The following is a 27,160-nucleotide window of genomic DNA, read 5'->3' as shown; positions in this document are numbered from 1 at the left end:
CAAAACCACAATTCTGGTAGTGCATCATCTGCGCATTATGAAGGGTGTGAGGTCTTTGGGTGGGAGGTTGCTGACTTCATTTATCACCCCAGTGTGCAGGCTTTGACACCACTAGCTTGGATTTGCTGCTGTTTATACATCACTTCCTGACAAATCTAGACCAGATGGTGCTTGAAGGTGTTGCACATTCTGAGATGCTTCAGTACCAGATAACTTCTCGAACTCATCTGCCCGCATGAACTTTTTTGATGACACTCACTTTTGTGCGTCAACGGTGAGGGGAGACATTTGAGTGAAAAGGCCAATGCTGACATTTGAATGTCTAGCTCCTCACACAGAGTCCTTGTATTCCTAAGATAGTCATTTCCCATTCATTTTCAAGTGTCAGAGGGTCCAGGATGTGTAGATAAGAGTGTTGTCACTTGTCAGTGAGGATACCTCTTAAGTAAAACTCAGCGAGGTTGTGCACATCAGTCTCCTCCTGACATTTTATCAAAGGACTGGATTTTATTTTAATAGTCATGTTCTGAGATATATTTTTAACAGGATCTTTTTTTTTTTTTTTTTTCCCAGGGCGACCGTGGTTTACCTGGAGTCAGAGGAGAGAGGGTGAGAAGATTTTTGTTGGAATGATTTTTAGAAATGCTTCAGTACCATTTGCTACTTCCTGATTGAAGCGTTTTGGCTGTTATGTGTTCGATAAATAGAAACTGTGTATACATGCAAAGTATTTGTTTATGCACTACCAACCAAGTATGAGTATGATAAAATGACATCATTGTTGTACAACCTTGCTCAGGACGTAAACTGCACCCTTACTGCCGTAGATGTTGCTGATTTATTGGGGAGATTTTCAATGTATAAAATTGCAGTATTGCTTAAAATTTACTTGCTGCATTCTGCTAACGTCACATGTGATCGCGGCTCTAAAACTGTCGCTGCCAGTTAAAGCACTGCACAAACTGCTGTGTTTGAGTGGCAAAAAAGAATTTCCTGTGTGTTTTCTTAGTCAGAGATAAGTGAGCTAGCTGGGAAGTGGCAGGGTCCTATTACTGGTCCTGCATTTGTACCCAGTATTGCAGACATTTCTGTTAATGGTATTAGAATTAGAACGTTTCCATGTTGGTGAATCACACTTGGTGTATATAGCCATGAAAAATTGTTCTAGTTGTCAGGTGACTCTTCGGCAAAATAGATTATAGACAGATTGTTCACAGACAAAACACGATTTCCAGATGATATAAAAACATTTATAAGGTTCACGTACAGTTTATTCACTAACAAGACAAACATAGTCTCGTTCAATGCAAACATGTACTTAAAATTAGTGCAGGGGAAGCCATATTCTTCATTACACCCACCTAATTTCTTTCTACAGGGGAGTGTGCTTCAAATTCAAGGCCCCCGTGGATTTAAGGGTTCCAAAGGGGATGCGGTGAGATCTACAAGTTATGGTCAATGAGTAGGGATATGCTGTTTTGCACAAATTGTGATTAGGACTTTTTAACCCCTTGCCCTGGACATCTATTGTGCACTTCTTCTTTTTTTTTTAACAAAGTCTTTGCGAGCCTCGATGATTGACAGCAAGAGGAGGTACACAATGGATGTCAGAAAGCCATTTGGCTCTCAGACTGAATTTAGGGTTAAAAAAAAAAGTCACATTGTTATGTTTCTCAGTCTTTTCTGAGTTCCATTCTTTTTACTTCTCCATGGTTTTACCATGTGAGTGAACCATTTGGTTGGTTCCAGGGTGAGCGAGGTCCACCAGGTTTTGATGGTGATAAAGGAGAAAAGGGTGAAGATGGTCCCCCTGGAGTCAAGGTAGTCTGTTTAGATGCAAATATTTTTGTGTACTTGTGCGTGGCACCGAAATAAAACACTTTGAATTACTTTTAAAGGGCCTAAAGGGGGATGCAGGCACTAAAGGTGCATTAGGGCGTTTTGGTGCTCGAGGACCAGTGGGGCAGAAGGTTAGTAAAGGTGTGTTCTTGAAGCCGTGTTCACTATTTTACTCATGAGTGACGATATCTCATTCTCTATACAGGGAGTTCCAGGGGAGCCAGGTGCCAACGGAGTTATGGTAAAGCCACAAATACGCAGGAGCTAAAATTCAGTATTACAATCAAGATATTATTCATGTGTATGATGGGATTTTAAGGGTCGCAATGGAGATCATGGAATGGACGGAGCTAAAGGGGATAAAGGAGACATAGGACTGCAAGGCCAGAAGGGCAATCAGGTACAGTCAGCTACTTAGCTAGTTCAATCTGGACTATTTGCTGTCATATCAGTTTCATTTTGACAGGGGGATCCAGGAGAACCAGGCATACCTGGAGATAAAGGAGAGAAGGGAGAGAAGGTGGGTATCAAAGTTGTGTCACTGGTTCTGTTGATTATGTTTCTTGGACTTGCTTTGATACCTGTTTTGCTTTAACAGGGATTCAGAGGTTTACCTGGACGCATTGGAAGTCCAGGCCTGGACGGCGAAAAGGTTTTGAATCAACTGGATTGTCTGATTAATCCAAGTCAGAAGTTTAAATAAACTATTGGTTTAATCTGAATCGCACAATTACTACTCTGCTAAACAGGGGGATATGGGCCTACCTGGCACTCCTGGCATACCTGGACTGAACGGACTCACAGGGCGAAAGGTACATACGTAGATTTCTCTCTTTGTTAAATGTAATCTTATTTCCTTTGGTCGGGTTGTCTTTATTAGGGTGATAAAGGAGAGGGTGGCACTGATGGTGTTGATGGTGACCCAGGAGAGAAAGGGGCAAAGGTTAGTAAAGTAACAGCTCTAAAATGACATTAAATAAATGACTAAAAAATGTTTATATGTTTAGTTCAAGTGAAAGACATATTTTCTTGTTCCATGAAGGGTGCAGCAGGTTTCCCAGGCTTCCCAGGGTTTAAAGGATCAGCAGGTAGTCCGGGAAGAGATGGAGATGAGGGGCCACCAGGAACACCAGGACCTCGTGGGGACATGGGATCAAAGGTACAGAGTTCACTGTATTATTTGACTGATATGTGGATCAGTGATGAAAGTCTGATATCTAGTGAGTGAATTATGTCACTTCTTGATACTGATCATGTATTAGATCAATCCCAACTTGTGAAATACAAAAACAGTGGTTTATAACTCAAGAGAACTTGTAATTAATGCCAGGGTGAAGAAATAGATCAGTCAGTCAATCGCATAATAAAATGCCGACTTGTTTTTCACGAGGTAATACGACTGTATCGGGAAATAACGTGTCAGATAAAGAAATGGAGGGTAATCCTGACCTGTAGTCTTAACCATGTTTTTGAAAGTATCAGCAGCAGAACCACTGCAATAAAAACCCATGAGTCTGAGTCAGAGGCTGCTATGAAGGTTTACATACAGTAAATTATTCCTCCAGAAGATAAGATATGTCTCTGAAGCATAGTCGTCATGAAATTAATCTGTTTTAAGGACTTGAGGTTCATATTTGAGCCTGTAGCAACGATTTATGACACTCTACTGTCACCCTTTGATGGGATGGTTACGCAAAAACTCCAATTTACAATGAAAGCCTGAAAATGTGACAAAAGGCAGTGGGGAAAAAAAAAGGATGAACTGTGCTTGATTACAGTCGTTACTGTGTCTGCGTCTCGCTCGGAGAGTGCAACAGTGGGGACGTGTCTTTAATTAACACACACATACAGACACACTGGTCTATTTCTGTCTGTACCTTTCAAATAATATCTTACTCCGCCAGCTCCTTTCAGTTACAATTACCAGACTCATGGTGTTGACAGAGACTGGCTGGAAACCTCTAATAAAGATATTCCAAGGATGGACATAATTGGGAGGAGTTCATACTGTGTGGATGGATGAACAGGGATTAGTTGTGCTGCAGTTTCTCTTGTAAGTGTCACACTTCTGTATGAATGATTGTGTATTTTTTTGTTTGTTTTTCGGGGTTTTTTTTTTTTTTTTTTGACAACCAGGGAGAGAGAGGCAGAAGAGGCAGATTGAAGCCATGTCTGAGAGGAGCACCTGGGATTCCCGGGAAAAGAGGAGAGAATGTGAGTCGCCAAACCTATGAACACATGCAAATCCAGCTGTCTTACTTCTCTTTATTTATGTATGGCACACCGTTATCTCAACAACCTTCCCAATCTACATCAAAGTGGGTGTGTCAGTGTCAGGTGCTGCGAGGAGGTGCAGTGATAATTTTACGGTCTTAAGTCTAGTGTGTGAGATGATTTTAGTTAGCTTCGGTGACAAAGGAGTCAGAGATCAAAGACGACAGCATAACAAACAAAACTGGATACTGACTTAGACAACAGGCAGCATTTTGGAGATCAAAGTCAGAAATTAGTGTCAGAGCTCTGGCATCAAAGTGAAAACTCTTGAGAACTTTTTTTTTTTTTTTTTAAATCAACTTCATTCCTTAATAAGTAGTAATAACAAGTTGTTTAGCTGATACATTGTCCTGTTTTGGAAAGAACTCGGAGTTTGCACGATAAATATGTGGTCATCAACAAAGTTAGTGAAGTCTTCTTTAAGATTCAACATTTAATTTCTCGAACAAACCACTTCATTAAAAAGTATTGAATGGCTTTATCTGATTCTTGTGTATTACATTATGGACTGTGAGGAACAGCTGATCACTTGTTCTATGATACCAATATCACACCAATGTTAGATAAGAGGAGGGTTTTTTTTGTGACATCACACAACCCATTGCTACCACGTCCCTTCGTCAGCCTCGGGTTCCTTCTTGCTTCTGTAACTCAGTGGGACAAGTTTTAGTGAAAGTTATATTGAGCATTTAAAGAATGTTTGATTAGGTTTTCTTCTTCTAATCATTTTTAAAATCACCATCATTACATAAAAAGAAATTATTTTGTTAATAGTTCATCTACAGTGTGAGCTGGCTGGGACTCAAAGGAGCAGTTTGAACCTTGAACGAAAAACTGGAGGAAATGTAACGCATATTACAAAGTATAAAGGCAGAGTATTTTGTTTTCAGGGTACGTTGGGGATTGAAGGAGTAAAGGGGGAGAAAGGAGAACCTGGACTCTCGGTATGTATCTCATCACACACAAGCAAGGTCACTCAAATACTTGCAAATTAAAAAAAAATATTTTCCTTTGATTATTTTCCTACTCGTCAAGGTTAACGAAGTTAAGGACCTGGTCACACAGGAGGTGATAGAAAAGTGTGGTAAGTGTGTGTGTTTGTGTGTGTGTGTGTGTGTGTGTGTGTGTGTGTGTGTGTGCGTGTGTCTGTGTGTGTGAGAAGCCTCTGTGCACTTGTAATTCAGTTTATATTTACTGTATCCTAGAGTGAATAAACGTGTGCTTACAGAAAGGCAGACGCTTTGTGTGCGTGTACGTGTGTTTGTTGTAGAGCCCCTGTGGCAGCAGCATGGCACCCGTGTGTGTTGTGCCATCTGTTGTGTTCTGTCAGAGGAACACACACCATGGTGCCAGCAACAGTCGAACCATTCACAAGCACGAGACAGCTATTAAGTGAGACACCTCACCAAGAATCCTCCACATACAAGACTTATAGCAGCCCTTTGGCCATCATTGAATTCCTTGAGCTTCTTTAGGCATGTTAAATCAAATGAAAGTACTTTTTTTTTTTTTTTAAAGTAACATCTGTAAATGTGTGGTGTGTCACTACAGGTTTAGAGTACAAGTTCATGGTGAAGTCAGTGGATCCAGATGGAACAACCAGAGTTAAAAATGAGCCAAACAACATAGAACCTTCCGCCTCTTATGACCTCTATGAGGAAGGGAAGGACGAAGAAGAAGGTGGAGAAGTGAAAGAGGAAGACTACGGAGACAAAATGGAAGCCCCTTTGAGCCGGGGAGAAGGAAGGATTCAGCCAAGCCGCACTGGTAATGGGGTGTAGACCACTGCTAGCACCAGTATCTCACTGTTCTGTTGTATGCCACATCACAACTGACTCTGTAAAGATCTGCACTAAATACTACGCATTCATCAACATCACCATTAGCTTAGCAGTCATTAGCTCTTCCATGGAGCTTGACATTCCAGTGCTAATCTGATTGAGAACGTCTTAGATGGAAGAGACTGACCTGATTACCTTTTGTAATCCGTTCAATAGCAAAGTATTAACAATGTAAACGTTTAAACTGGAACCTCAAATCACAACGATTTCAGTGGGATTGAGGACGTTGTCCCTGCAGCAAGGGCCAGTGTAATGCCTGCATTTCTTCATGGTGGTCTGTGTCATGAAATTTACCTTTCAGAAATGTATGTCCGTGTGAATGTAATTAGAAATTAAAAACCCGATCTCGCAAAATTATAATGGGGAAAAAGTAATCCATGCCATTGGCTACAAATTTTGATATGCTTGTCCTTGGCCCGTGCTTCACCCCTCCAACCAGTTTCATGAATATCATCCAGGTGGGATTTGCAGAATCTGGAAAGGAAATAAAAAACAAACATAAAAACAGCAAAACCCCTTTGACAGATGTTCTTATCTGCAGGGTTCACACCTCTGACTGAGTCTACATCATTGTCAGAACTGCACAGTTGTTGCGGTCACACATTTCTTACACATACACAGAACAGCTGTCATGTGATGTGTGTTGGTGGAAACGGATGAATGAAATACGCAAAACAGAACAGCAGTGTTTGGAAAACAAGATAATAAGACACCATTGTCTCTAATATTGTCTTTTATGTGGAACTGTAACCCTGTCCAAACCTCCCCCTTGTTGTTCTATCCAGCTTTGCTGTAACCTGTAGAGTAAATGTAAGTAAACAGTTACTATACATCATTTAACTGTTAACTAATGGTTAACTAACCATTAATAAACTGTGATAAATGTGCTGTTATTGTAAAATCTTCCAACAAGTTCTCCAACTGGATTGACATTCATGTTAAAAACTAGTGTTCTTGTTGTTTTCCATTTCTAGAAATCTCCAATGATGGTTTTTATTTTTTTAACCTATGTGCAAGAAATGTGTGTCTCTGAAGTTGCAGCAGTGCCGATTTTAGTGTGTCAAACACTGGGGACACAAGCATGGAGACAAGACATCACTCAGTATTTCATGAAGCCCGCAGGCAAGAATATCCGTCTCTATTCTAATTTATTCTAATAATTGCTTCAGGTAAATATGAGCGGAAAAAAAAAATAATCAAAGGCTGTCATTGCCAACTGTCAATGTCACTTTTAGAATAAAGAGTTTTAGTCAAACACCAGGCTGATGGCTTTCTTTGACTAAAATGACAAAGTGTGACGAGGGTGAGGTTGACTAAATATGTATAAAACTAATATGGATGTTTTATCTCAGTACGAATACTAAATCTAAAAGAAGTCCATTTTTAATCAAAACTGAATTGAGCTCAATGAGAGCCAGCATTTCCCCCATTAGCAGGCGCTTGGCGACAAAAAAAACCTTGAACTTAATGGGCAGAAACTTCGGTGCAGAGCTGGACTGAAGGAGGGCGGCCATCTGCCTCGACCACTTGAGGCAGCAGGTTTAGGCTCTTTGTTTCTACCTTAACTGAGAGACCATTTTGTGAATGTAACAAGGCTGAATTTCAAGTGAGTTGTTTGATCAAATGAAGAGATCAGCTCTTTAAATTATTTTTGTAATTTTTAAAAAAAAAATTACTACGAGTAGTAGTCGGATTCGTCCTTTGACGTATCGTCAAGCATCTGAACGTTGAATCTACCGACCTGTAAAGCATGACGTTTTTTTTCTGGTCTCAGATTCTCTGGAGGGAGGAACTATGAAGTGGAACTCGAGGAAAAAAAGGAGGGTGTTTAAAGACAAAACTACTGGTGAGTGACCAAGACGACTGATATTGATATCTTTTTTTCCCTCTCCCTCCTTTCTTCTTGTTTACTTGTGATATCGCTCCTGTTTTCCCGTCTGTTTCCCTGAATACTTTCACGTCATCTGTGAACAATGAGTTGTTTGATATTGTTTAGAAGACCAGGTGGGCAGGAATGATTAGAACAAACGTTAATCTATTCATGTTTGAAAGCCTGCTCTTGATTTTTTAAGCGATGCTTAAATATATAATAAAAAAAAAAAAAGCCATCTGTTGGGGAAAAGTAGATCTTGGGTATGAAAACAATAAATTTGTATTAAAATGCAACTGAGATGATTGTCATTATTATTATTAAATGAGACATTTGTATTTTTTTTTTCTGTCTTTAACGTAACTCAGGCTGAAAGTGTGTTGAAAGTGACGTATTTTATTCAACTCAGAAGGTATTTTCACGTGCGAGGTCAAGTCCAACGACCAGCTCTGTTTTTGTGAAGCGTCACTGTAACAACACTCCATCCAGCAGCCTTTTGCTGCAGCTGTTGGTCTGTAAATATAGCTGTTAATAAGCTACAACTCCCTAAACCTATTAAAAAGGGTTATTTTTTTCTTTGTCCAACATCATTATTTGTTAAAAAAAAAAATAAAAAGTTAAAATGAGGGTATCTTACTTTTCTTGGTGGTTTTAAGCAACATTTCCAAAGAGAGAAGGAATAATCAAAACCTTCTGATCTGGATTCAAACTCGTGATCAGTTGCTGAGTTTAACCCTTCACCCTTGTTTTCACTCCCGGTTCCAGGGTCAGACCGCTGCCTGGAGTCCATGTCAGAGGGAGCCTGCTCAGAGTACGTTCTGCTCTGGTATTTCCACCTTGGCTCTGGGGATTGTCGCCCGTTTGTGTACGGGGGTTGTGGCGGAAACGGGAACAGGTTCTCCTCAAGACAAGAGTGCCAGAGTTGGTGTGTAAAGGCAAAGAGAGGTAGGAAATTGACAAAGATTACCAATAAAGCATGGGACGGCACATACGATAGCGACGGTGATAATACACCTAACTGCAATTTCACAGGGAGCGACAGTTGGAGATGAAGCAACGACCTCCAAAACAAGATGCTCATTTTTGTACGATTGTGTAAAATGTTGTTTTGCTGTATATTCTTATTTATATATTTCAACAGTTTATGGTTTTGTTTTGTTTGTTTTTTTCCAAGTTGAAAATGTGAATGTTAAGTTTGTGTTTTCTCATAAGAAAGTAATCCATACTGATGCCAGATCCCGATACGGGATCCGCTGCAAAATGAAATCCGTCTCAACGTTTGTCGTGTCTCTTTGTCCGTCAACGTAAGGGACCATCACCTCTTCTTGTGTTTTTTTTTTTTTTGTCTATTGCGATGCTTCCTGTGTGTTCAGAAAAATAAGAATCTGCCCGCTGCCTCCTCCAACGCTACATATGTTCTTTTGGCAGGGGGTGTTATGGGTCAGGCTAGGAGCCAGATGAGGGGCCAACAGGGGCCCAGTGAGGAAGGTCACGCAGGGACTGACTCTCCAGACCGACGCAGCAGTCGCAGGGGATTCCTGCGTGGGTGTTACTGCAAGGGCGGTTTGCATTCAAGGGGTTTGTTTTTTTTTTGGGTTTGTTTTTGTAATCTGGCAACGTGACATGTAAAAACTCATGACACAGCTCAGCTTCTGGAGTTGTTGATGTTTAGATGGGAATCCAGTCGCGTTATTCAGCAAGTTTTTATTTTGTTTATGCAATCTTAGTGTCTGACGCATTTTTTTTTTTAGTGAATCATCCTGCACCACCTGTCTTCTAAAACTACATTCAGTCAGCACCGTTTGCCGTCCAGCAGACCCTCTATAATTAGAATCAGGTATGAACAATAACATGCCCCGCATAGAATGTTTACCCCCACTCACCTAACCAGACCCCCTCCCCCCAGTCAGGAGCATGCACTTGTAGAAGCCTCCTGCTCTTCCTGCTGTAAGCATCTGATGCCCTCTGGTGACTCGAGTAATTATCATCAGAGAGAAGAAGTCAGTCAAATTACATGAACTGAGGGAGTCCACGCAAGGTAGCAGGTTTACTGTTTGCAACCAGACATCCAGACCGTTGCTGCGTTTGAGGTATCACATCTTTATAAAAAAAAAAAAAGTTTCCTTCATATAATTCGAAGCAGCAGAAATTCACTGTACCATCAAACTCATGCGAATAACAATGAGGATTTTTCATCATCAATTTCTCAACGATAACAAATATCAAATGTGGATAAATTTCGTATCAATTTGAAGCAGGAACATAAAACTCACTGTCGTTTCCCTTGTATAGAATTCAACATGTGGCCAATAAATCAACATAAATATCAACAAAATCAAGCTGTCAATCAATTTCCTACAACAATGAATCTAATCTAAATATAGATGAGGCGATAGAGAGCATTCTCTGCTCATCATGGCTCTTAGAATCATAACAACATTTGGATTGAGTACAAGAGATTATTGCGAACTTTAATATTCACTGAATTTGTGGAGCCCAGCTGAAGACAGTAGTCATTAACCTTCGACCCTGACGTCGGCTGACCACGAGGGCCCTCATCCAACATCCTTGACGAAGAGCGCTGTAATCCAGTCTTTTAAATGAAAGTGTGACTCTTCCATTGAAGTCAGAGCGCCTGTCTGCCATCGGTTGCAGAGTTGGAGTGTGTTTGATTGCACAGTGTGTCATAGATTGTGGTCCATCCATCTGGGGGGACTTACAGTCGTATTAATCCCTCACGTTGACGTTGCTCATTAGCGGGTCCCTGCGCTCTTTGATCTCCCCTCTCTGTCCTGCTCTGTCATGGTTTTGACACGCCAATATGCTTCACGGCAGGTGGTTTCCATAGTATGTATGTGTGTGTGTGTGTGTGTGTGTGTGTGTGTGTGTGTTTTTTCTCCACATCTGATGTAATGGTCTCCCTGTGAACTCACAGAACCATGAATGCAGCATGCAGATCAGACACGGTGAAAGAAACACAATCTGTTGAGGGAAAACAAAGCAGCGCCAATGTAACAGTAGGAATAGTGGAATAGTGGGCGGCAGGGCTCAGGGGTAGAGTGGCCGTCTAGCAACCAAAGGGTCGCTGGTTCGATCCTCAATTCCCCCGGTGACCACGTCGAAGTGTCCTTGAGCAAGATACTGGACCCATAATTGCTCCTGATGAGTAGGTTGGCACCTTGGATGGTAGCCTCCACCATCAGTGTGTGAGTGTGGGTGTGTGTGTGAATGAGATGACACTGTAAAGTGCTTTGAGTGCCGCTAAGGTAGAAAAGCGCGATATAAAATTGAGTCCATTTACCAAAACATGTGAAAATAATATCAATAAAGATACCTGAACCTCACCCTCTTACACATGGAGCCGGTAGAGCCGAGGGACCTTACATGTACAGATGCGAAGGAACCTGCACACGCATTTGAAATAACTTCAGCAATTTCTTTCTTTCTTTAGAAAACTGGCCAAAAAAAAAAAGTCATTTTATCACTGAGAAGGAAAAGCAGCAGATAAATTCCAAACAATGTGGATATTATAAAAATGTACGGAGGCCGTGAGGTGACAATCGCAATAACCGGTCGTATAATAACCCAAGAACGCAAGAAATGCAACAAGCCATTAAACTCAATGATAAAAGGGAAAACCCAACTGCCGAGCAAGTTAACAAGAGAAAAGAAGATAAATTACTGAATGCCATGAGGTGACTATCACAAAACTAAATGAGGCGAAAAGTTGGGTTCCTGCTAGCGACACTGATTGGACGGAGGAACAATCTGGAAATCGTTTAGCATTTCAAATAAATCACTAATGATCCTTGTTTGATTAGCAAAGGGCACCTTTTTCATTCAAATCAACGTGTTTGTACCTTTTACTTTTGTACGCCTTCGCTGTTGTGCTTTTGTGATTTTTTTTTTTTTTGCATTTTTTTTCTTGCAGTTCCTCTGTTGACTTTATGGCTGCGATAACGGCGGAGCATCGTCGGCAGACATCGATCTCTTTTTCTCTTAAATGTATTGGTCTGATGGCTGATGGAGTTCCCTCTCCTTCGCTCATCGTCTGTTGTTTTTGACGAGGAAATAATGCAGCAAATACGATTATGGCTTTTCAGTTTGAACAAAGTTCAGATATATTACGCAAATTTGTTTTTCTACATACGATGTGAACATTGGAGGAAAAAAAAGATCAGGTGTCAGCCCCAAAACGTCCATAAAAATATCGGCAATAAAAAAAATATACATTCGTAGCAGGAAGTAGTCACCAACCAAGTGTGTGCGTACAGGGACAGTTTCTGAACTGGAGGCTCACCTGAAGCTTTGTAGTATTTGTCTCCTAAACTGGTGAATGACATCATCTGAGTCTTTCATGTGGGTAGAAATACATTTTACACTTTGCTTGTTTTACTAATGCTCTCGAAAGTGCAAAACTGAGTTGGAGCTGTCCGTGGTGCTGAACCTGCAGCCTCGCGGACGTTAGTGCTCATTTACATAGTTGTTTTTTGTTTTTTTTTTAAGCATCAGACACCCACGTGTTTTCTCTGTATCCGTGTATGATTACTCATTTACACGATCACAACTTGCCACTACATCACTGCATCTCCAACCAATAAGGTGCCCCCCCCCTCCTCCTCCTCCTCCCCAAAGCAAACTGAAATGTCAACGGGATGACGTCGTTGCTGGCGTAGAGCTGCACTTTGATGGCTCCTACTAAATGAACGCGGTTGGAATGGACGCGCAAGTCACATCGCTGGTCAGACGGCGCGCACTGCTGACCTCCGCGCGCTTTAGGCGGATCTCCTGTCACCAAGACGCTTCAGTGGATTTCAGTGGTTTCTTCCTCCCGTGCGTCGGTTTGCTGTGATCGGTTTTTCTTTATCACAGGACACAAGTGGTAAGTTCCGTGAAATTATTGCTTACATGTTACATTATTTTTTTGTTTTGGTTTTGAACGAAACTTTATTTGAAGCGATGCAATTTAAAACGTTATTTTTTCCCCCATTTTTTTCCAAAACATATGAGTCCTGTTTGTTTAGATAGATAGATAGATAGATAGATAGATAGATAGATAGATAGATAGATAGATAGATAGATAGATAGATGTGAGTGTGGAGTTGTTTCCAGTGTTAATTCATTACCATGGGAAAATTAAAATACAATTTTAAATATAAAAAAATGTACTTATTCCCTCGCAGTGTCTCATTTTCTTCTCTCATTTGGACCCAGCGGACCCAGTATGCTGTCGTCCCTGAAGACCCTGCTGCTGCTCTCGGTCCTGTGCACCCCGACCTCCAGCCTGTGCCTCCGCCTGTATCAGACCCGCTCAGACCTCCTCTGCGACAACCAGCTGCCTGTCGGGGTCCGGAGCGACGAGGACGAACCGGGGCACTCCCCTGAGGACGGGTGGGGGTCCCTCCTGCAGTCCGCGGAGTATCTCACCTCCTCCTCCTCTTCCTCTTCCTCTTCATCCTCTTCTTCTGCCGAATCCAGTCGGGAAAAAAGGACTTCCAGTCCCCCAAACTACCGCTTCATAAGCCGAACGAAGCTCAGGGGGCAGATGCTCCGCAACAGCAGCAGCAGTAAGGGGGACCGGAGGAGCAGGCTGACTCTGTCCCTGGACGTCCCGACCAACATCATGAACGTCCTCTTTGATGTGGCCAAAGCCAAAAACCTGCGCGCCAAGGCGGCGGAGAACGCGCGGCTCCTGGCGCAGATTGGGCGGAGAAAGTGAACCTGGACAACTTTGACATTGAACTGAGAGCCGTGATGAGCAGTGACGGCCTCCTCTATAGAGAAGAGCAATGATCGGTTTCTCCAGAGGGACCCTGGTTCTTCAGAAGAGTTGTTCTGATGTGAAAAGTCTCGTCATCCTCATTTATTTCAAATCAAACCTTCATTACAGCATCAGAAGTCCTTGCAAGCGAAGAAGAGGCGGTGCTTCAAATCACCCTTAAAAAAAAAAATTCTTAAACTACATTAAAATGATACCTGTATCACTGGAATGGTACACACGTTTCAGATGCCGTTCAAATTTGGTCTTAGGAATTGTCCAGCAGCAGTGTCTTTAATAAAGGCACAACATAGTCAAGAGCAATAAAGCTATTGGTCTATTTGGGCAAATATTTATCCTTTGGATGTGGAAACATGAAACTCCTGGCAGGTGAATATCTGTAAAGATTTTAGGATTTTGGGTATTTTTTTACATTTGACTGAAGAAACCCAAGGTTGCAGCAGCATAGGATCACCTATCAGGGAAGACAAGCTTTTAAAAATGTTTTTATTAAAAAGAATAATTCAGTTTCCCCACACTCATCCAGTTTTGATCATCATTGCGGATTCCATGTTGTAATTCCCTTGCGTAATCATAACATATTTGATATTAGCATTTCTATTTCACGTTTCTTTTTTCTTTGTTGATTTATTTGTGATTACGAATTGTTGCTGAGAAGTTCACTGAAGGGTTAATGGATCCGGATTGTGTTTCACACTGTCAGTGGCAAAAAAAAGAAACCCATCCACACACTGAAATAAAGTACCAAAAAAAACAAAAACCACAAAAAACAAAGACAACAAAGAACCCTGCAGGATCATGAGATACAGTAAATGCATGGAAATGTTTGTGTTCATCAGATATCTGTTATTTTTATACTCAAAATAAAGGATTATTTTTCCTCAAATAAAGCATATGTAACCACCAGTTGCCTCTTTATGACAATTAGAGACACAGTGAGTCTTTCCCTTCCATGATAAAGCTAATAAATGAGCCAATATATTTTAATGTATATACTATCATATATATATATATATATATATATATATATATATATATATATATATATATATATCGGCCAAGCTCGCTCGATTATCTGTGATGGCGTCAAAGAAAACACCTTTTTGAAACTGTGAATGGCTCATTAGTTTTACTGCATACAAGGTAATAGTGTCATTTGCATTATTCTGTGTGGTGTTAGTATGGTTGTAAATAGTAGCCTTATCGTTTTATTACATAAATGTTTTATAAAAAAAACGAATCAAGTCATTTCTAGACGCTGATGCCTGGAAAGACAAGTTTGTTTTTGTTTTTTGTTTTTTAATTGATTTATTACTGAAATGTCGACATCTTGTGGCAATTTGAAGCAACTACAACCAGGTTCTACAGTTTTGTTAAAGTTCGCAAAAATCTAGTCGGTATAATAGTTTCATCATTCAGGATAAATCATCTAAGTGGAGAAAAGATATGTTTATAGATTATTAATCAGGACCTCAACGCTTGGTGATGGTTGTTCCACAGAACGACAGGGAACTCAATGGAAATCAATATTAGAATGTCATGAAAATTCAGTTCTATAAAACTTCAACATGAATTCAGGAATAACATAGTATCGTTAATCTTTTCCTGCGTATATTTTTGAATCAAATTGACTGAAAATCGTGTTGTTTATATGATAAAATATAAAATATTTAGACCCCGTTGTGCAATACGAGTTTCGTGGGACACTTTCTTTTTTTTAATAATAGGGTTTATTTTGCGTAAAAAGTTTTTTTCAAATGATTTACTAGACGAGCTAAATATTTCAGTAGAAATATGTGAAATATGTTCCCATAAAACGCTGGTGAATCAATTCGTCTTAGCTCTCTAAATTGGGCGTCCGCAGCGCCCCCTGCCGGTTTTTTCTTAATTCTTTACTGAAAAACTGATTGACGTACATTCCGTCGACGTGGAGGACGTGGACAGGAAGTGCGCGGTTCCTTTTGGCTACGTGGAAGTAGCGTCTCTCCTTACCGAGGCAGAGAGCATCGTTACCCGAATCTGCAAACTCCATCTTTTCAAAATGATTAAAAAGTTTGACAAGAAAGACGAGGAGTCGGGTGAGTTTGTGGTGTTATTGTTGTAAATAATGACCGCGTCTGGACAACAAATTACTGCCTTTTGCCCGGCGGCATCGTAGCTGTTAGCTTGTTAGCTCAGTAGCTAAAGTTAAAGCTATATGTCAGGTGAAATGGTACTTACCTGTGAGTGAGTATACGCTACGGTAGTTACTAGCTTGAGTCGTAATGTAGTTAATAGGTTAGCTGTTGGTTTTTAACGTCATTTATTGATTAAAAGCGGTCCGGGAATTACAGGGTTATCTTAGCCGACTTAGCTGTGGAGTGTCAATTGAATGTTATGCTTGTGCTTGTTATTGGTTTTCTCCGTGTATGTACGTGTTTCTTTTGACTATAAGCTCCGAGGTCGATGAATATTCGGTGTTTTCATTCGATGGAGAGTTAAGTCTCTGTCCACCCTCGACGATACGTCTGGCTGATAGAAGTGATTATGACCCTGAGGTGTGCTTGCAAGTTTAAATGTGCAATTTACTCCAATTTATATTGATCTGCAAGTTGGTTTGAATCCAGGTTTGCAGACTAGGGCAAGTGTTTGAATTGCACAAATGTCTGAGTTTGCTCTTGTGACGTGTAGGGAGTGGCTCAAACCCTTTCCAGCACCTGGAGAAGAGCGCAGTTTTGCAGGAGGTAAAGTTTGCTCCTGTCTTAATTTATACATTTGAGACAAAGGGGGAAGAAAAAAGACCCTTAAACCCTAAAACTTGTTCAAGAGTCGCTTTTACTGTCATAGGCACGGATTTTCAATGAGACCCCCATCAACCCGAGGCGATGCCTCCACATTCTCACCAAGATTATCTACCTCCTCAACCAGGTGAAAGATATTTGTTTTGTTTTTTTATATATATCTTTGGTTCCCACATGAACATGGTACCTTTATTTCACATGTCTGGCATTTACCCATTCAGGGGGAGCATTTTGGGACCACTGAGGCCACAGAGGCATTCTTTGCGATGACCAGGCTCTTCCAGTCCAATGATGTAAGACTATAGTCATCTCCTAAAAGCTGAATACAAATTCAAGTATATGTGTTATGTTACTATTGTGACATACATTTGAATTATGTTTTAGCAAACCCTGAGAAGGATGTGCTACCTGACTATCAAAGAGATGGCCAACATCTCTGAGGATGTCATCATTGTCACCAGCAGGTCGGTACAATCATACATTTCCTATATGTTTTAGAGGGGGGGGAAAATGTCTCATTTTCTACGTATGTGTTGCTGTTCAGTCTGACCAAAGACATGACTGGGAAGGAAGACGTGTACCGAGGACCTGCTATCAGAGCCCTCTGCAGGATTACAGATGTGAGTGCTTCTTCCTTCTTCACCCTGTCGCTTTCATTAAAGTGCTGGCAAAAAAACAAACTTTGCATGTTCTTATGTTGAACTGTGTTTACATGCCTCCTCAGCGCCAGCATGCTGCCACCATTTTGGACTGATAATGTCAATTACAGAATGATGTGAGATGACCAAAAAAAAGCTGCGAGTCATTCAGTTCTTTGAGAAGTTGACAGCGTTTTTGCTCCGTCCAGTTTTAAGTTTGTCAGTCCACAATGGCAGAGGATGTTGCGTGGTGATGTTGCAGGGGTCACTTAACTCTCACGTCTTGCAGCGGCAACTTCTTTAACTGGGACTCGAGGATGTTCTGAAAATGTTTTGGTTGTCAGTGTCACTGAGAGGCACACATCGCTTCACGTTTCTGTTTGCTTCTTTGGGTTGGACACAGACCACCATGCTGCAGGCTATTGAGAGATACATGAAGCAGGCTATCGTTGACAAGGTTCCCAGTGTGTCCAGTTCAGCTCTGGTATCCTCACTGGTAAGACGTGACACAGTTGTTAAAGCTCCACTCTTCAATCTAAAAAGGTAGTTAACGAAGGTCGTGTGTGTTCTCAGCACATGGTGAAGATGAGCTACGACGTGGTGAAGCGGTGGGTCAATGAAGCACAGGAGGCCGCTTCGAGTGACAACATCATGGTTCAGGTGAGCAGCAGCCAACGTGTCATTTCCAATCATTTATCCTCATTATTAGAATAGGAGCATTGTTAGCGTGTTGGATTGCTGTGCCCTCCAGTACCATGCCCTCGGCCTGCTGTACCACCTCAGGAAGAACGACCGTCTGGCTGTGACCAAGATGCTCAACAAGTTCACCAAGTCTGGTCTCAAATCTCCGTTTGCATACTGCATGCTCATCCGCATCGCCAGTAAACTGCTGGACGAGACTGAGGGAGGGTGAGAAGACCGCGAGCGACGCTCCTTTTCTTTGAGAACAACAATGTGGGTACACGGTGCCAACTCTTGTCTTGTCCTCACAGTCACGACAGCCCCTTGTTTGACTTTATTGAGAGCTGCTTGAGGAACAAGAACGAGATGGTGGTGTACGAGGCGGCATCCGCCATCGTCCACATGCCCAACTGCACTGCCAGGGAGCTGGCACCCGCTGTGTCCGGTTGGTGTTTTATCTCAGTTTCTCTTCCTGTATTCTGTTTTTGTTTTTTAAAGTTAAATACACATCAGTTGCAACAAAAAGACACCATGCTTGATTTTAATTTCTTCGTTATGTGACCTGCTTATTAGCCTTTTTATTCGTGTCGTCCTGCAGTGCTGCAGCTCTTCTGCAGTTCTCCCAAAGCTGCGTTGCGATACGCTGCAGTCAGGACCCTCAACAAGGTGCAGCTTCACCCTCCTGGAATCACTGATACAGAAATGTCACACATGTCCAAACAGATTCATTTCAACTGGATTCAATGACACGCTAAACCCCTGTTGTGTCCACCAGGTGGCCATGAAGCATCCCTCTGCCGTTACTGCGTGCAACCTCGACCTGGAGAACCTGATCACCGACTCCAACCGCAGCATCGCCACACTGGCCATCACCACTCTGCTCAAAACCGGCAGCGAGAGCAGCGTGGACCGCCTCATGAAGCAGATCTCCTCGTTTGTATCCGAGATCTCAGATGAGTTCAAGGTTGGTTTAGTTCTGACTTAGAAGTGTGTCTAAGATGCTGATCAGTGAGATTCTCAGTCGCTTGAGGAAGACGTTTAAACCACTGGAGCTCGTTCTAAAAGCGGGAGGGAAACTTGATGACGAGCTACAACAGAAGCTGGTAGTCAGATGAGATTCACAGCTCTGCACCCTTTTCAAAAACCTGTTATTCCTGCTGTATAAGGCTGACTGACATCTGGCGTGTGTGTGTGTGTTGGTTCTGTCCAGGTGGTGGTGGTGCAGGCCATCAGCGCTCTGTGTCAGAAGTATCCCAGGAAACACAGCGTCATGATGAACTTCTTGTCCAACATGCTGCGAGATGACGTAAGCTGATCCCCCCCATCCCACTTCCACGCAAACACACTGTAGTACAAATACCGTTCTAGGAGAGTATCTGGTGCTATACCAGCTAAGATAAATACCACAATACCTAGTGCTGCTGCTCTTAAGCTGCATGTCAGACGCCTTAGCACAGCTTGTATGTTTATGTAGATTCTATTAAAAATGAGAAAATAATCGTTTAGTACAAAAACAGTAAAAAGGGGAAAAACAGTTGTAAATAATAAAAGACTAGAGAACTGTTGGAAACTTCACACAAGGCAACAGATCATGTTAAAATATGATCATGTTATCATTTCCAAACAAATGAAACTCATAAAAGATCAGTGGAGTCCAGTAAGCTCAGGAAATGCTCTCTAGTAGCAGTATTTCTAAGAGTGTAAAGGTCACTAATACTCCTCATCAGTGAATGTAGAGTAGTAGTAGTTGGTTTCTGAGCTCTCGTCATGTGACCCTGCAGGGTGGATTCGAGTACAAACGGGCCATCGTGGATTGCATCATCAGCATCATCGAGGAGAACCCCGAGAGCAAAGAGACGGGTCTGGCCCACCTGTGCGAGTTCATCGAGGACTGCGAGCACACGGTCCTCGCCACGAAGATCCTGCACCTGCTGGGTAAAGAGGGTCCGCGCACCCCCCAGCCCTCCAAGTACATCCGCTTCATCTTCAACCGCGTGGTGCTGGAGAGCGAGGCGGTCCGTGCAGGTAAAGCGGACGCCACATCTTGTCCTGTTTAATATAAGTGAGCATTTTCACTTCTTCATCACAAGCTAAAGGCCTGTGTCCCTCCATCCTCAGCTGCGGTGAGCGCTTTAGCTAAATTTGGAGCTCAGAACGATGACCTGCTGCCTAGTGTTCTGGTTCTCATGCAGAGGTAATCTTCCCTTTTTGATGTTTAAGTCAGTAAAGTCATTATTTTATTTTCTTTAACTTAATTTGGGCTTGACTGACTAATGCTTGCTGGAGGCTCTTAAAAAGCAAGATCACATCATGACGGATTTTAGATGCTAAAACAGAACCAGTGCGCCTTTGGTCCAGTTGGTGACATCACGATTTTGTCAGTAATTCTTCACGCTACTTTTGACTACAAAAACAGTTGTGATCAGTGATGTCACAAAGCACTCCATGGATTAATTCTTTAAATGTGAAAGTACTCTGCACTCTCGTTCTGATCTTCTTTAATTAACACTTCGTGTGTGTGTGTGTGTGTGTGTGTGTGTGTGTGTGTGTGTGTGTGTGTGTGTGTGTTCAAAGGTGTATGATGGACAGTGATGACGAAGTTCGCGACAGAGCTACTTTCTACATGAACGTGCTGCAGCAGAAACAGAAAGCCCTCAATGCTGCCTACATCTTCAACGGTGAGACAAACGCCCGTCTGTGTTCAGTAGTCCGACACTTGCGCATCTACGTCTGGAGGTTCTACATCTACCGCCGTGTTCCTCTCAGGTCTTTCTGTCTCCATTCCCGGCCTGGAGAAATCCCTCCACCAGTACACCCTGGAACCCTCGGAGAAACCTTTCGACATGAAGACGGTTCCCCTCGCCACCACACCCATCACAGAACAGAAAACAGGTAGAAATCAGTGTAGCAGCTGCTAAGCCATACTCGGGTTTCTTTTTTTCATTTTATTTTACAAGTAAATCGTTCTGGAGTTTCTCAAAAGCGTCATTCATGTTAACGTCATCCTTCTTTTCTCAGAAATCGCTCCTGTTGCTACCAGCAAGCTGCCAGAAAAGTTGGCCCCGTCACGCCAGGACATTTACCAGGGTGAGACTTTCCTCTGGAAACTTCGAGGGTTAACTGCAATACTTTCAAACTACTGCTTTTACTACTATTACTTCTACAAAGAAGTACTGAAATTGAGATGTGGTTCCTGGTCTTTTTTTCTCACTGCGCCTCTGCTTTCCATCGTCTTGACAGAACAACTGGCTTCCATCCCAGAGTTCCAGGGGCTCGGCCCTCTCTTCAAGTCCTCTGAGCCGGTGCAGCTGACAGAAGCTGAGACGGAATATGTGGTGCGATGCATCAAACACACCTTCGCCAGACACATGGTGTTCCAGTTTGATTGCACCAACACGCTGAACGACCAGCTCCTGCAGAAGGTGCACATGCATTCACTTAGAGGTTTTATTTCTAGGGACAGGCGCGGTTAGAGGGAGGTAATCCAAGCCTTTCTCCATACGTGCCAGGAGTTCATCTGCTGAGATTGTGATATGTGGTCCTTTGTTCCAGGTGGTGGTGCAGATGGAGCCGTCAGAAGCCTACGAGGTGATCCACTACATCCTCGCCGTCAGCCTCCCCTACAACCAGCCAGGCTCCTGCTACACGCTGGTCCGGCTGCCTGCTGATGACCCCACCGCCGGTAGGACAAGTGGACCTGTCCGGGCCGGGACTGTCAAACCGGGGAGGAGCTTTTTAACATTTGTGTGTCTCATCTGTCCACAGTGTCTTGCACATTCAGTTGTACGATGAAGTACCTGGTCAGAGACTGTGACCCCAACACGGGGGAGCCTGACGACGACGGATACGACGATGAATATGTGGTACGTAAAAATCCACAAATGATCCGAACAAGATTGAGCGCCGGCGGATTTTAATTTAGCGTCTGATTCACTTCTTGTCTTCTGCCCTCCAAAGCTGGAGGACCTTGAAGTGACAGTCGCAGATCACATCCAGAAGGTTCTGAAACCAAACTTCGGAGCAGCCTGGGAAGAAGTGGGAGATGAATTCGAGAAGGAGGAAACCTTCGCTTTGGCGTCTGTTCGGACTTTAGATGGTACGTACAGTCACTTTCTCTAAAATTCAAATATTAGGTTCCAATTGTGATACATTTTCAGCAGCATGTTTGTTCAAACAACTTCCTTGTGGAGTTTTTCCACATTATATCAGTGTGTTGAAGTGATAACTGCCGGTGTTAAATGACTGTTGTGTGGCCTCCTCCTACAGAGGCGGTGAGTAACATCGTCAGTTTCCTGGGAATGCAGCCATGCGAACGCTCCGACAAAGTTCCCGAAAACAAGAACTCGCACGTCCTCTTCCTCGCTGGTGAGCGTTGGCTGTCACTGTGAAACGTGACAAAAAAGTTCCTAAAAGTGTTAACACTTGAAATTCAGCCCGTGTAAAAGTAAATACTTCCTCTAGTACAAGTGTCAGAACTAGTAGAGTAGTTCCAGCGATGGGTTGGTTGTATTTTTTTGTATTTAATTTGACCCAAATGGACCAAATCAGTGTAATTTCACAATATTAGGGAAGAGCAATCGATCCGATATTCAAGAGCAATCGATCAACTATTTTGTCCTCAGGTTTGGGGGGGGGGTGTGTCAGCTTCTGCATATGTGCACATTTTCTTCTTCTGTGGTTATAGTTTGATTGACTGCTGTCCTTCACCTCGCAGGTGTGTTTCGGGGGGGTCACGATACGCTGGTCCGCGCTCGCCTGGCAATGGCCGACGGTGTCACCATGCAAGTGACGGTCCGCAGCAGTGTGGAGACGGTTGTTGATGTTATCCTAGCGTCAGTGGGCTAAAGGGTGCACGGTGCAGCCACCTGCCACTGCTAACGCCATCTTTCATTCACGGCCTCTTTCTTATCAACAACCCTACAACTGTACGTTCGACGCGGGTGTGGTTGTCACGGCGACATCATCCAGCACCTTTTACTTTCAGGAGTAAATTCTAAAATCTATCCACGGTGTTTCTTTATTTTGTCTTCATGTTCTGTACTGTAAGAAAAAACATTCTTGCATTTGTCTAATCTATAATAAATTCTATCTGTGCGCCAGGATCGTGTTTGGAAAAACTTTCTTTACAAAACTAGTTTTTATTTGAAGAAAAGTGTTTTTTCCGTTGACATCTTGAGAAATGTAGAAAATCATATCAAAAGTCTTTCATGCAGTTGATTGCAGATTCCTTTTAGAACAGAAATGGAGAAAATCAAACTGTCCAACACACATTATTCATTTGACAAACAAACACACACACACACACACACACACACAGAGGTCTTCAGGATGAACCTTCGCCATCATCCAGAGTCCAGCTGACTCAGCAGTGTTGCCGCTCAAACAGACTCATCCACATGAAGACATTTCTAACTTTGGTAACTTCATGATTTGTTTTTTTCTTTGCAACACTTTTATAACTTCAATGGGTTCTTAATGTTCCATTTCGTCCTTTTAGAACGAGTGAATAAAGTTGAAGTACGCGTTGAGGAAGCCGGTGGGATCCTCCAGCTGAGGGTAGTGACTGATGTGTTCGTCCAGAACGCTGACGGTCGACCTCCTGACCAGCTGCCTGCAGGGAACAAGGAAATGCCTTAGTTTGGTCAGTCTCTCTTATAGATCAGGACTTGTCACTGTGGCAACCACCACAATGGAGGAGGAGTTATTTTATGATTGAATCTACAATATCGGAGCTAGAAAAGCCAGTTGATCTGAGCAGCTGATGTTAGACCTGGTTTTAGGTTCCTGAGGAACTCGAAACTGAGTCTACCACCCCCTAAATAGCTATACAATCACGAACCAGAGCAAAAAAAAAATCCCTTGCAACTTTACATTCAGTGCATGAGCATGAAGACAATCTGCCAGGAGCATGGGAGGGGGGGGGGGCACGACTCACTGGTAAAGACGGATGAACTGTGGATGAGGGTTCACTGGGTCCAGAGGTCCGTAGATCATGTGCACTGAGACAAGGAGAGATAGAGGAGTGAGGGACACTTTCAAGACCTACTCACTGCCTTGTGCTGTATTTAATATCTTGACCCTCATAGCCACCCCACACCCCCCCCCCCCCCCCCCCACACACACACACACACACTTTGCAGAGCCTCATCTGAGCCACAGACGGACTTGCATGCTAAGCAGCTTAGCACCAGCAGGTGTCTGGCTACAACGTAAGGAAGTGAGGGGTCTAAGCAAGTCTGCTGGGGGTCCCGCACTCACGAGGGATCAAGGTGGAGGTGAGCGCGCCCACCCATCGCTCTCTGTGTTTCAGCCTCTGGTTGATGTACTGGAGAATACTATGGAGGAAAAGAAACAAAACCATCAGAAGCTGGGAGGAGTGGTGAAGATGGTTAAAGCTATTTGAACACAAACCTGTCTAAAACGAGGTTGCCATCATTGTAACGTAAAGCAGTCCACATGTCCCAGAATTCAGGATCGCTGGGCTGCGTGTACGGACCAAAAACTTCCCCGATCCTGCAAAATTAAGAGCAACACTGAGAAAACTACTAGAAATCATGTTTGGGTCTTTCCGCTCTCTTTACCCTCTCTGGAAGATCATATAGTTGGTGAGACGTGTCAGAAGTGGAGCCAGGAAACTGGAGTCCTTCAGGAGCTTTTGGAAACAACAAAAAAGCATCTTAACCTCAACGTCTCTCATCAGCGTCGGATGCGATGACATCATCATACACGAGCCGAAAACGAGTGACTCACTGTCTGCAGCAGGCGAGGGTAGTGTGTTTCAGGGAATATTCCTGTTAGAAACAAAGTATTCAGAACCTTCTGAGACCTTGGTAAGAATCTATTTCCTCCCTGTTGTCATGGAAACACTGCTACCTGCAATGTGACCCCCAGAAAACAGATGACACCGTACCTCCGTTAGAAAGACACAGGCTGTTGAAGGTCAGGTGACCTGTGCGATTCTGGTCACTCCTAAAGAACAAAAGTACACATAAAGAGGGAATGATGGTTTAATATTTGGCTTTAGGTGATTGACAACACACACACACACACACACACACACACACACACACACACCTGTAGAGCAGCTCCAGGGCCACAGTGTCGCCGTAGTCGTGAGACACCAGATTGACCCGCTGGTTGGTTAGACCCAAGTGGGCAACAAGAGCTTCCACCACACTAGCCTGCTCAAAGATGGAGTACCTGTGGGGTCGCTGGGGGTTCAGAGATAATTCAACGTAAGTTTGAATTAGTCTGAAAGTTTTTAAAGAGCAATTTTAAGAGTAAAGCTGTAATTTCATTTACAGGTTTGTCACTAAAGCCGAAACCCAGGAAGTCCAATGCTATGACACGGTTGAAGCGCTGGGTCAGCGGCTCCCAGATCTGTGAGGAAAAACAAACTTTTTTTTTTTAAAGACTACATTTCCCAGCTTCCTTGGTAAGCTACTGAGCGCGTGCGGTGGGTACCTTGCTCCAGTCGTAGCTGGAAGTAGGGAAGCCGTGGAGCAGTATGACGACATCGGAGCTCCCCAAAGCACCATGTGAGTCTGGCATGAGGAAAAAGGGCAGCACTGATGATCACAAGGCTAGTAGTAAATAATTTTGGCCACTTGGGGGCAGCACAAACAAGCTGTGAGCATAATCGGACCTATTATCACCTCTTAAAGCAAATTTTTGCATTTTTCTTTTATCATTTTGATTTTTACTCGTCTAACTCGTCTCGTTCTGGCGCCTCTGATGGAGGAAGTTTAACGCTCCGGCTGTGACTGAGACCCCACACCTCTGTAGAAGATCCCCCTGCCTCTGAAATGGAAGAGCTGCCCGGTGTTGTGCCACTTCTGCAGGGCAGGTGAGAGCTGAGGCGGTGGGATGTGCAGGTAGACGGCGACCAGCGGGATGCAGATGAGCCCCACGTGGATCCACCACTCCTTCATCTTCAGCTCAGCGGCGGCGGTCACACTCCCGCCTCTGAGGGACGGCAGCAGCACAAGACCAGGGACAGTGTAGTGAATGTTTTCCTGGGTAATGCATGAATGTTTTGAATGAAACACAATATCACCTATCAGTACGGTCATGAGGAGAGGTCATGTGACTCCACTCTCTTTGCCATAGGTATTTTATGGAGATATTTCGGTGCAACATTCATTATATTTGCTCACATTTCAAAGTGCATCGTTCTGTTCTTTAATCACCTCCATGTCATGTGACCTCAGGACTCTATCAGCACCTGTGCATGGTGTATGTCATATTAATATTTTATATGCACGTGAAAATGCATGTTTCCCCAGTTGTTTCCATGTCAGCCTCAATTATTAATTCGAGACTATAAAATCTACACACCTCTTTTTATTTCATAATATTCTTCATTAATATTTCAGCGCAAAATCCAGTTTTTATTCTATACTGCAAAATTCAGCGTCTATTCTCCCCCGGGTGTCCATGTCACGTGACCAAAGGAATTCAAATCAGTATCCGGAAATGAAGCACAAGTCCCTTTTTATTACCTTTCGATAATTTAATACCTATAATTCAAATTTTTACTTTTTTTTTTTTTACAACAAAACAATTATTTTTTTCTATTACTTTTATATTTTATTCCTAGCCTGGGTAAATAAGACGCGGCTCTTTTTCTGAATATTATAAGGATTTTTTTTTCTTTTCATTTTTATACCTTAATAGAGTCTTGGTCATGTGACCGGGTGACTCGTGATTAATTCATTTCTGCATTACAAGCCTGAGTATAAATTCCACCGCGGGCTTCCAAATGGCAACAGACTCATTTGCTGGAGTCTTTTGAAGAACAATGATGAACCCCGGTTCCGAGGGGCCGGACCTCCCCTCCTCAGCTCTATTGTGGACTGTTTTGAATGACCCGAGTTGAGAGAGGCGGCTGTAAACGGGCACTCACCGAGGGCTAAAGTTAGCTTTGTCAAGCTAAAAACAAACCGCATTCTCCGTGTAACTTCAGGGTTCTTGGTGCTCCTGTAGACTAAAGTACTTACAGAAATGTGACCTGTCAAGCGTAGACCTTCGACCGGGTTCCATCCCTGCGAGAGAAATTCCTCTGTGGCGGAACCAGTAGCGGCGCTTCGCGGAGAGACGAGGACACGGACAGACGTCTCACTCTGCTCCGCTTATGACTCCCGAGTTTGATTATTTATTCTCCCTCTGTCTCTCTATCTCTCTCTGTCTCTCTCTGTCTCTGTCTCTCTGTCTCTGTCTCTCTGTCTCAGTCTCTCTCTCGGTCTCTCCCTTGCTGAAAGTACTTTACGCTTAAGACGTCAGCTGTCGTAAATTCTCATCTGTCACGACAATCGAACGAAGTGGGTACTCCTGTTATTGTAAAATCTTTGATACATTTCCAGGTTTAAAGGTCCTAAAGAAGAACCCTTTCCTGAAGTACATTGCCCTCTCCTGGTGTGGAATCGTAGTAGCACTTTTAAGGAAGAAAACGGGGAAAC

The 27,160-nt window shown here is 43.0% G+C and overlaps 4 protein-coding genes across 6 annotated transcripts in view; 3 read left to right on the top strand and 1 right to left on the bottom strand.

Moving 5' to 3' along the window:
• col7a1l (collagen type VII alpha 1-like) overlaps positions 1 to 10,410 on the top strand; it is a 61,160-nt gene extending 50,750 nt beyond the window's left edge. The window contains exons 94-111 of the mRNA XM_086202067.1: positions 574 to 609; positions 1,379 to 1,435; positions 1,750 to 1,821; positions 1,899 to 1,970; positions 2,045 to 2,080; positions 2,159 to 2,239; positions 2,306 to 2,359; positions 2,438 to 2,491; positions 2,589 to 2,651; positions 2,720 to 2,782; positions 2,882 to 2,998; positions 3,976 to 4,053; positions 5,004 to 5,057; positions 5,149 to 5,197; positions 5,665 to 5,880; positions 7,729 to 7,800; positions 8,590 to 8,769; positions 8,857 to 10,410. Coding sequence (XP_086058193.1) covers positions 574 to 609; positions 1,379 to 1,435; positions 1,750 to 1,821; positions 1,899 to 1,970; positions 2,045 to 2,080; positions 2,159 to 2,239; positions 2,306 to 2,359; positions 2,438 to 2,491; positions 2,589 to 2,651; positions 2,720 to 2,782; positions 2,882 to 2,998; positions 3,976 to 4,053; positions 5,004 to 5,057; positions 5,149 to 5,197; positions 5,665 to 5,880; positions 7,729 to 7,800; positions 8,590 to 8,769; positions 8,857 to 8,876 — 1,374 coding nt within the window. The 3' untranslated portion in view covers positions 8,877 to 10,410. The remainder of the gene's footprint in view (positions 1 to 573; positions 610 to 1,378; positions 1,436 to 1,749; positions 1,822 to 1,898; positions 1,971 to 2,044; positions 2,081 to 2,158; positions 2,240 to 2,305; positions 2,360 to 2,437; positions 2,492 to 2,588; positions 2,652 to 2,719; positions 2,783 to 2,881; positions 2,999 to 3,975; positions 4,054 to 5,003; positions 5,058 to 5,148; positions 5,198 to 5,664; positions 5,881 to 7,728; positions 7,801 to 8,589; positions 8,770 to 8,856) is intronic.
• Positions 10,411 to 12,469: 2,059 nt separating this feature from the next.
• Positions 12,470 to 14,502, top strand: ucn3l (urocortin 3, like). Its single transcript, XM_086202464.1, has 2 exons — positions 12,470 to 12,706; positions 13,039 to 14,502. The coding sequence occupies exon 2, from the start codon at positions 13,049 to 13,051 to the stop codon at positions 13,541 to 13,543; it is 495 nt and encodes a 164-aa protein (XP_086058590.1). The 5' UTR covers positions 12,470 to 12,706; positions 13,039 to 13,048; the 3' UTR covers positions 13,544 to 14,502.
• A 1,033-nt stretch (positions 14,503 to 15,535) lies between these two features.
• Positions 15,536 to 22,804, top strand: copg2 (COPI coat complex subunit gamma 2). Its single transcript, XM_086202062.1, has 24 exons — positions 15,536 to 15,681; positions 16,274 to 16,326; positions 16,430 to 16,510; positions 16,605 to 16,676; positions 16,768 to 16,847; positions 16,928 to 17,003; positions 17,425 to 17,517; positions 17,595 to 17,681; positions 17,773 to 17,930; positions 18,014 to 18,147; positions 18,301 to 18,368; positions 18,478 to 18,666; positions 18,913 to 19,008; positions 19,484 to 19,727; positions 19,821 to 19,896; positions 20,277 to 20,380; positions 20,469 to 20,594; positions 20,721 to 20,789; positions 20,943 to 21,124; positions 21,255 to 21,384; positions 21,468 to 21,565; positions 21,660 to 21,798; positions 21,969 to 22,067; positions 22,417 to 22,804. Exons 1-24 carry the CDS (start codon positions 15,645 to 15,647, stop codon positions 22,545 to 22,547), a joined length of 2,622 nt encoding a protein of 873 aa, XP_086058188.1. The 5' UTR covers positions 15,536 to 15,644; the 3' UTR covers positions 22,548 to 22,804.
• mest (mesoderm specific transcript) lies at positions 22,634 to 27,160 on the bottom strand. Of its 3 annotated transcripts, none has more exons than XM_086202066.1 (12): positions 26,608 to 26,746; positions 25,480 to 25,667; positions 25,167 to 25,246; positions 25,005 to 25,082; positions 24,777 to 24,913; positions 24,613 to 24,671; positions 24,453 to 24,493; positions 24,284 to 24,354; positions 24,114 to 24,215; positions 23,961 to 24,037; positions 23,638 to 23,701; positions 22,634 to 23,313 (listed from the first exon to the last, which is right to left on the bottom strand). In XM_086202066.1, the coding sequence occupies exons 2-12, from the start codon at positions 25,631 to 25,633 to the stop codon at positions 23,196 to 23,198; spliced, it is 981 nt and encodes a 326-aa protein (XP_086058192.1). In that variant the 5' UTR covers positions 25,634 to 25,667; positions 26,608 to 26,746; the 3' UTR covers positions 22,634 to 23,195. The 3 variants fall into 3 exon arrangements, with proteins under 3 accessions (XP_086058192.1, XP_086058190.1, XP_086058191.1); XM_086202064.1 differs by lacking the exon at positions 26,608 to 26,746 and adding an exon at positions 25,759 to 26,590; XM_086202065.1 differs by having other exon boundaries at positions 22,638 to 23,313; positions 26,702 to 27,160.

This window comes from Aulostomus chinensis, chromosome 4, assembly GCF_037954235.1.
Source record: "Aulostomus chinensis isolate RoL2024-O1b breed Wild chromosome 4, RoL_Achi_v1.0, whole genome shotgun sequence".
Taxonomy (NCBI): domain Eukaryota; kingdom Metazoa; phylum Chordata; class Actinopteri; order Syngnathiformes; family Aulostomidae; genus Aulostomus; species Aulostomus chinensis.
This window is presented reverse-complemented; position numbering and strand designations above follow the sequence as displayed.

What these genes read in the sequence shown, in the direction of transcription:
- ucn3l (XM_086202464.1), top strand. Translation starts at nt 13,049, where the DNA reads ATGCTGTCGTCCCTGAAGACCCTGCTGCTGCTCTCGGTCCTGTGCACC.
- copg2 (XM_086202062.1), top strand. Translation starts at nt 15,645, where the DNA reads ATGATTAAAAAGTTTGACAAGAAAGACGAGGAGTCGG. An exon ending in GCTGGCACCCGCTGTGTCCG is followed by an intron (nt 18,148 to 18,300) that starts GTTGGTGTTTTA and finishes GTCGTCCTGCAG; the next exon opens with TGCTGCAGCTCTTCTGCAGT. An exon ending in ACGACCAGCTCCTGCAGAAG is followed by an intron (nt 21,125 to 21,254) that starts GTGCACATGCAT and finishes CCTTTGTTCCAG; the next exon opens with GTGGTGGTGCAGATGGAGCC.
- mest (XM_086202064.1), bottom strand. Translation starts at nt 25,841, where the DNA reads ATGTTGCACCGAAATATCTCCATAAAATACCTATGGCAAAGAGAGTGG. An exon ending in CCTCATGACCGTACTGATAG is followed by an intron (nt 25,668 to 25,758) that starts GTGATATTGTGT and finishes GCCGTCCCTCAG; the next exon opens with AGGCGGGAGTGTGACCGCCG. An exon ending in TATATGATCTTCCAGAGAGG is followed by an intron (nt 24,216 to 24,283) that starts GTAAAGAGAGCG and finishes TTAATTTTGCAG; the next exon opens with GATCGGGGAAGTTTTTGGTC.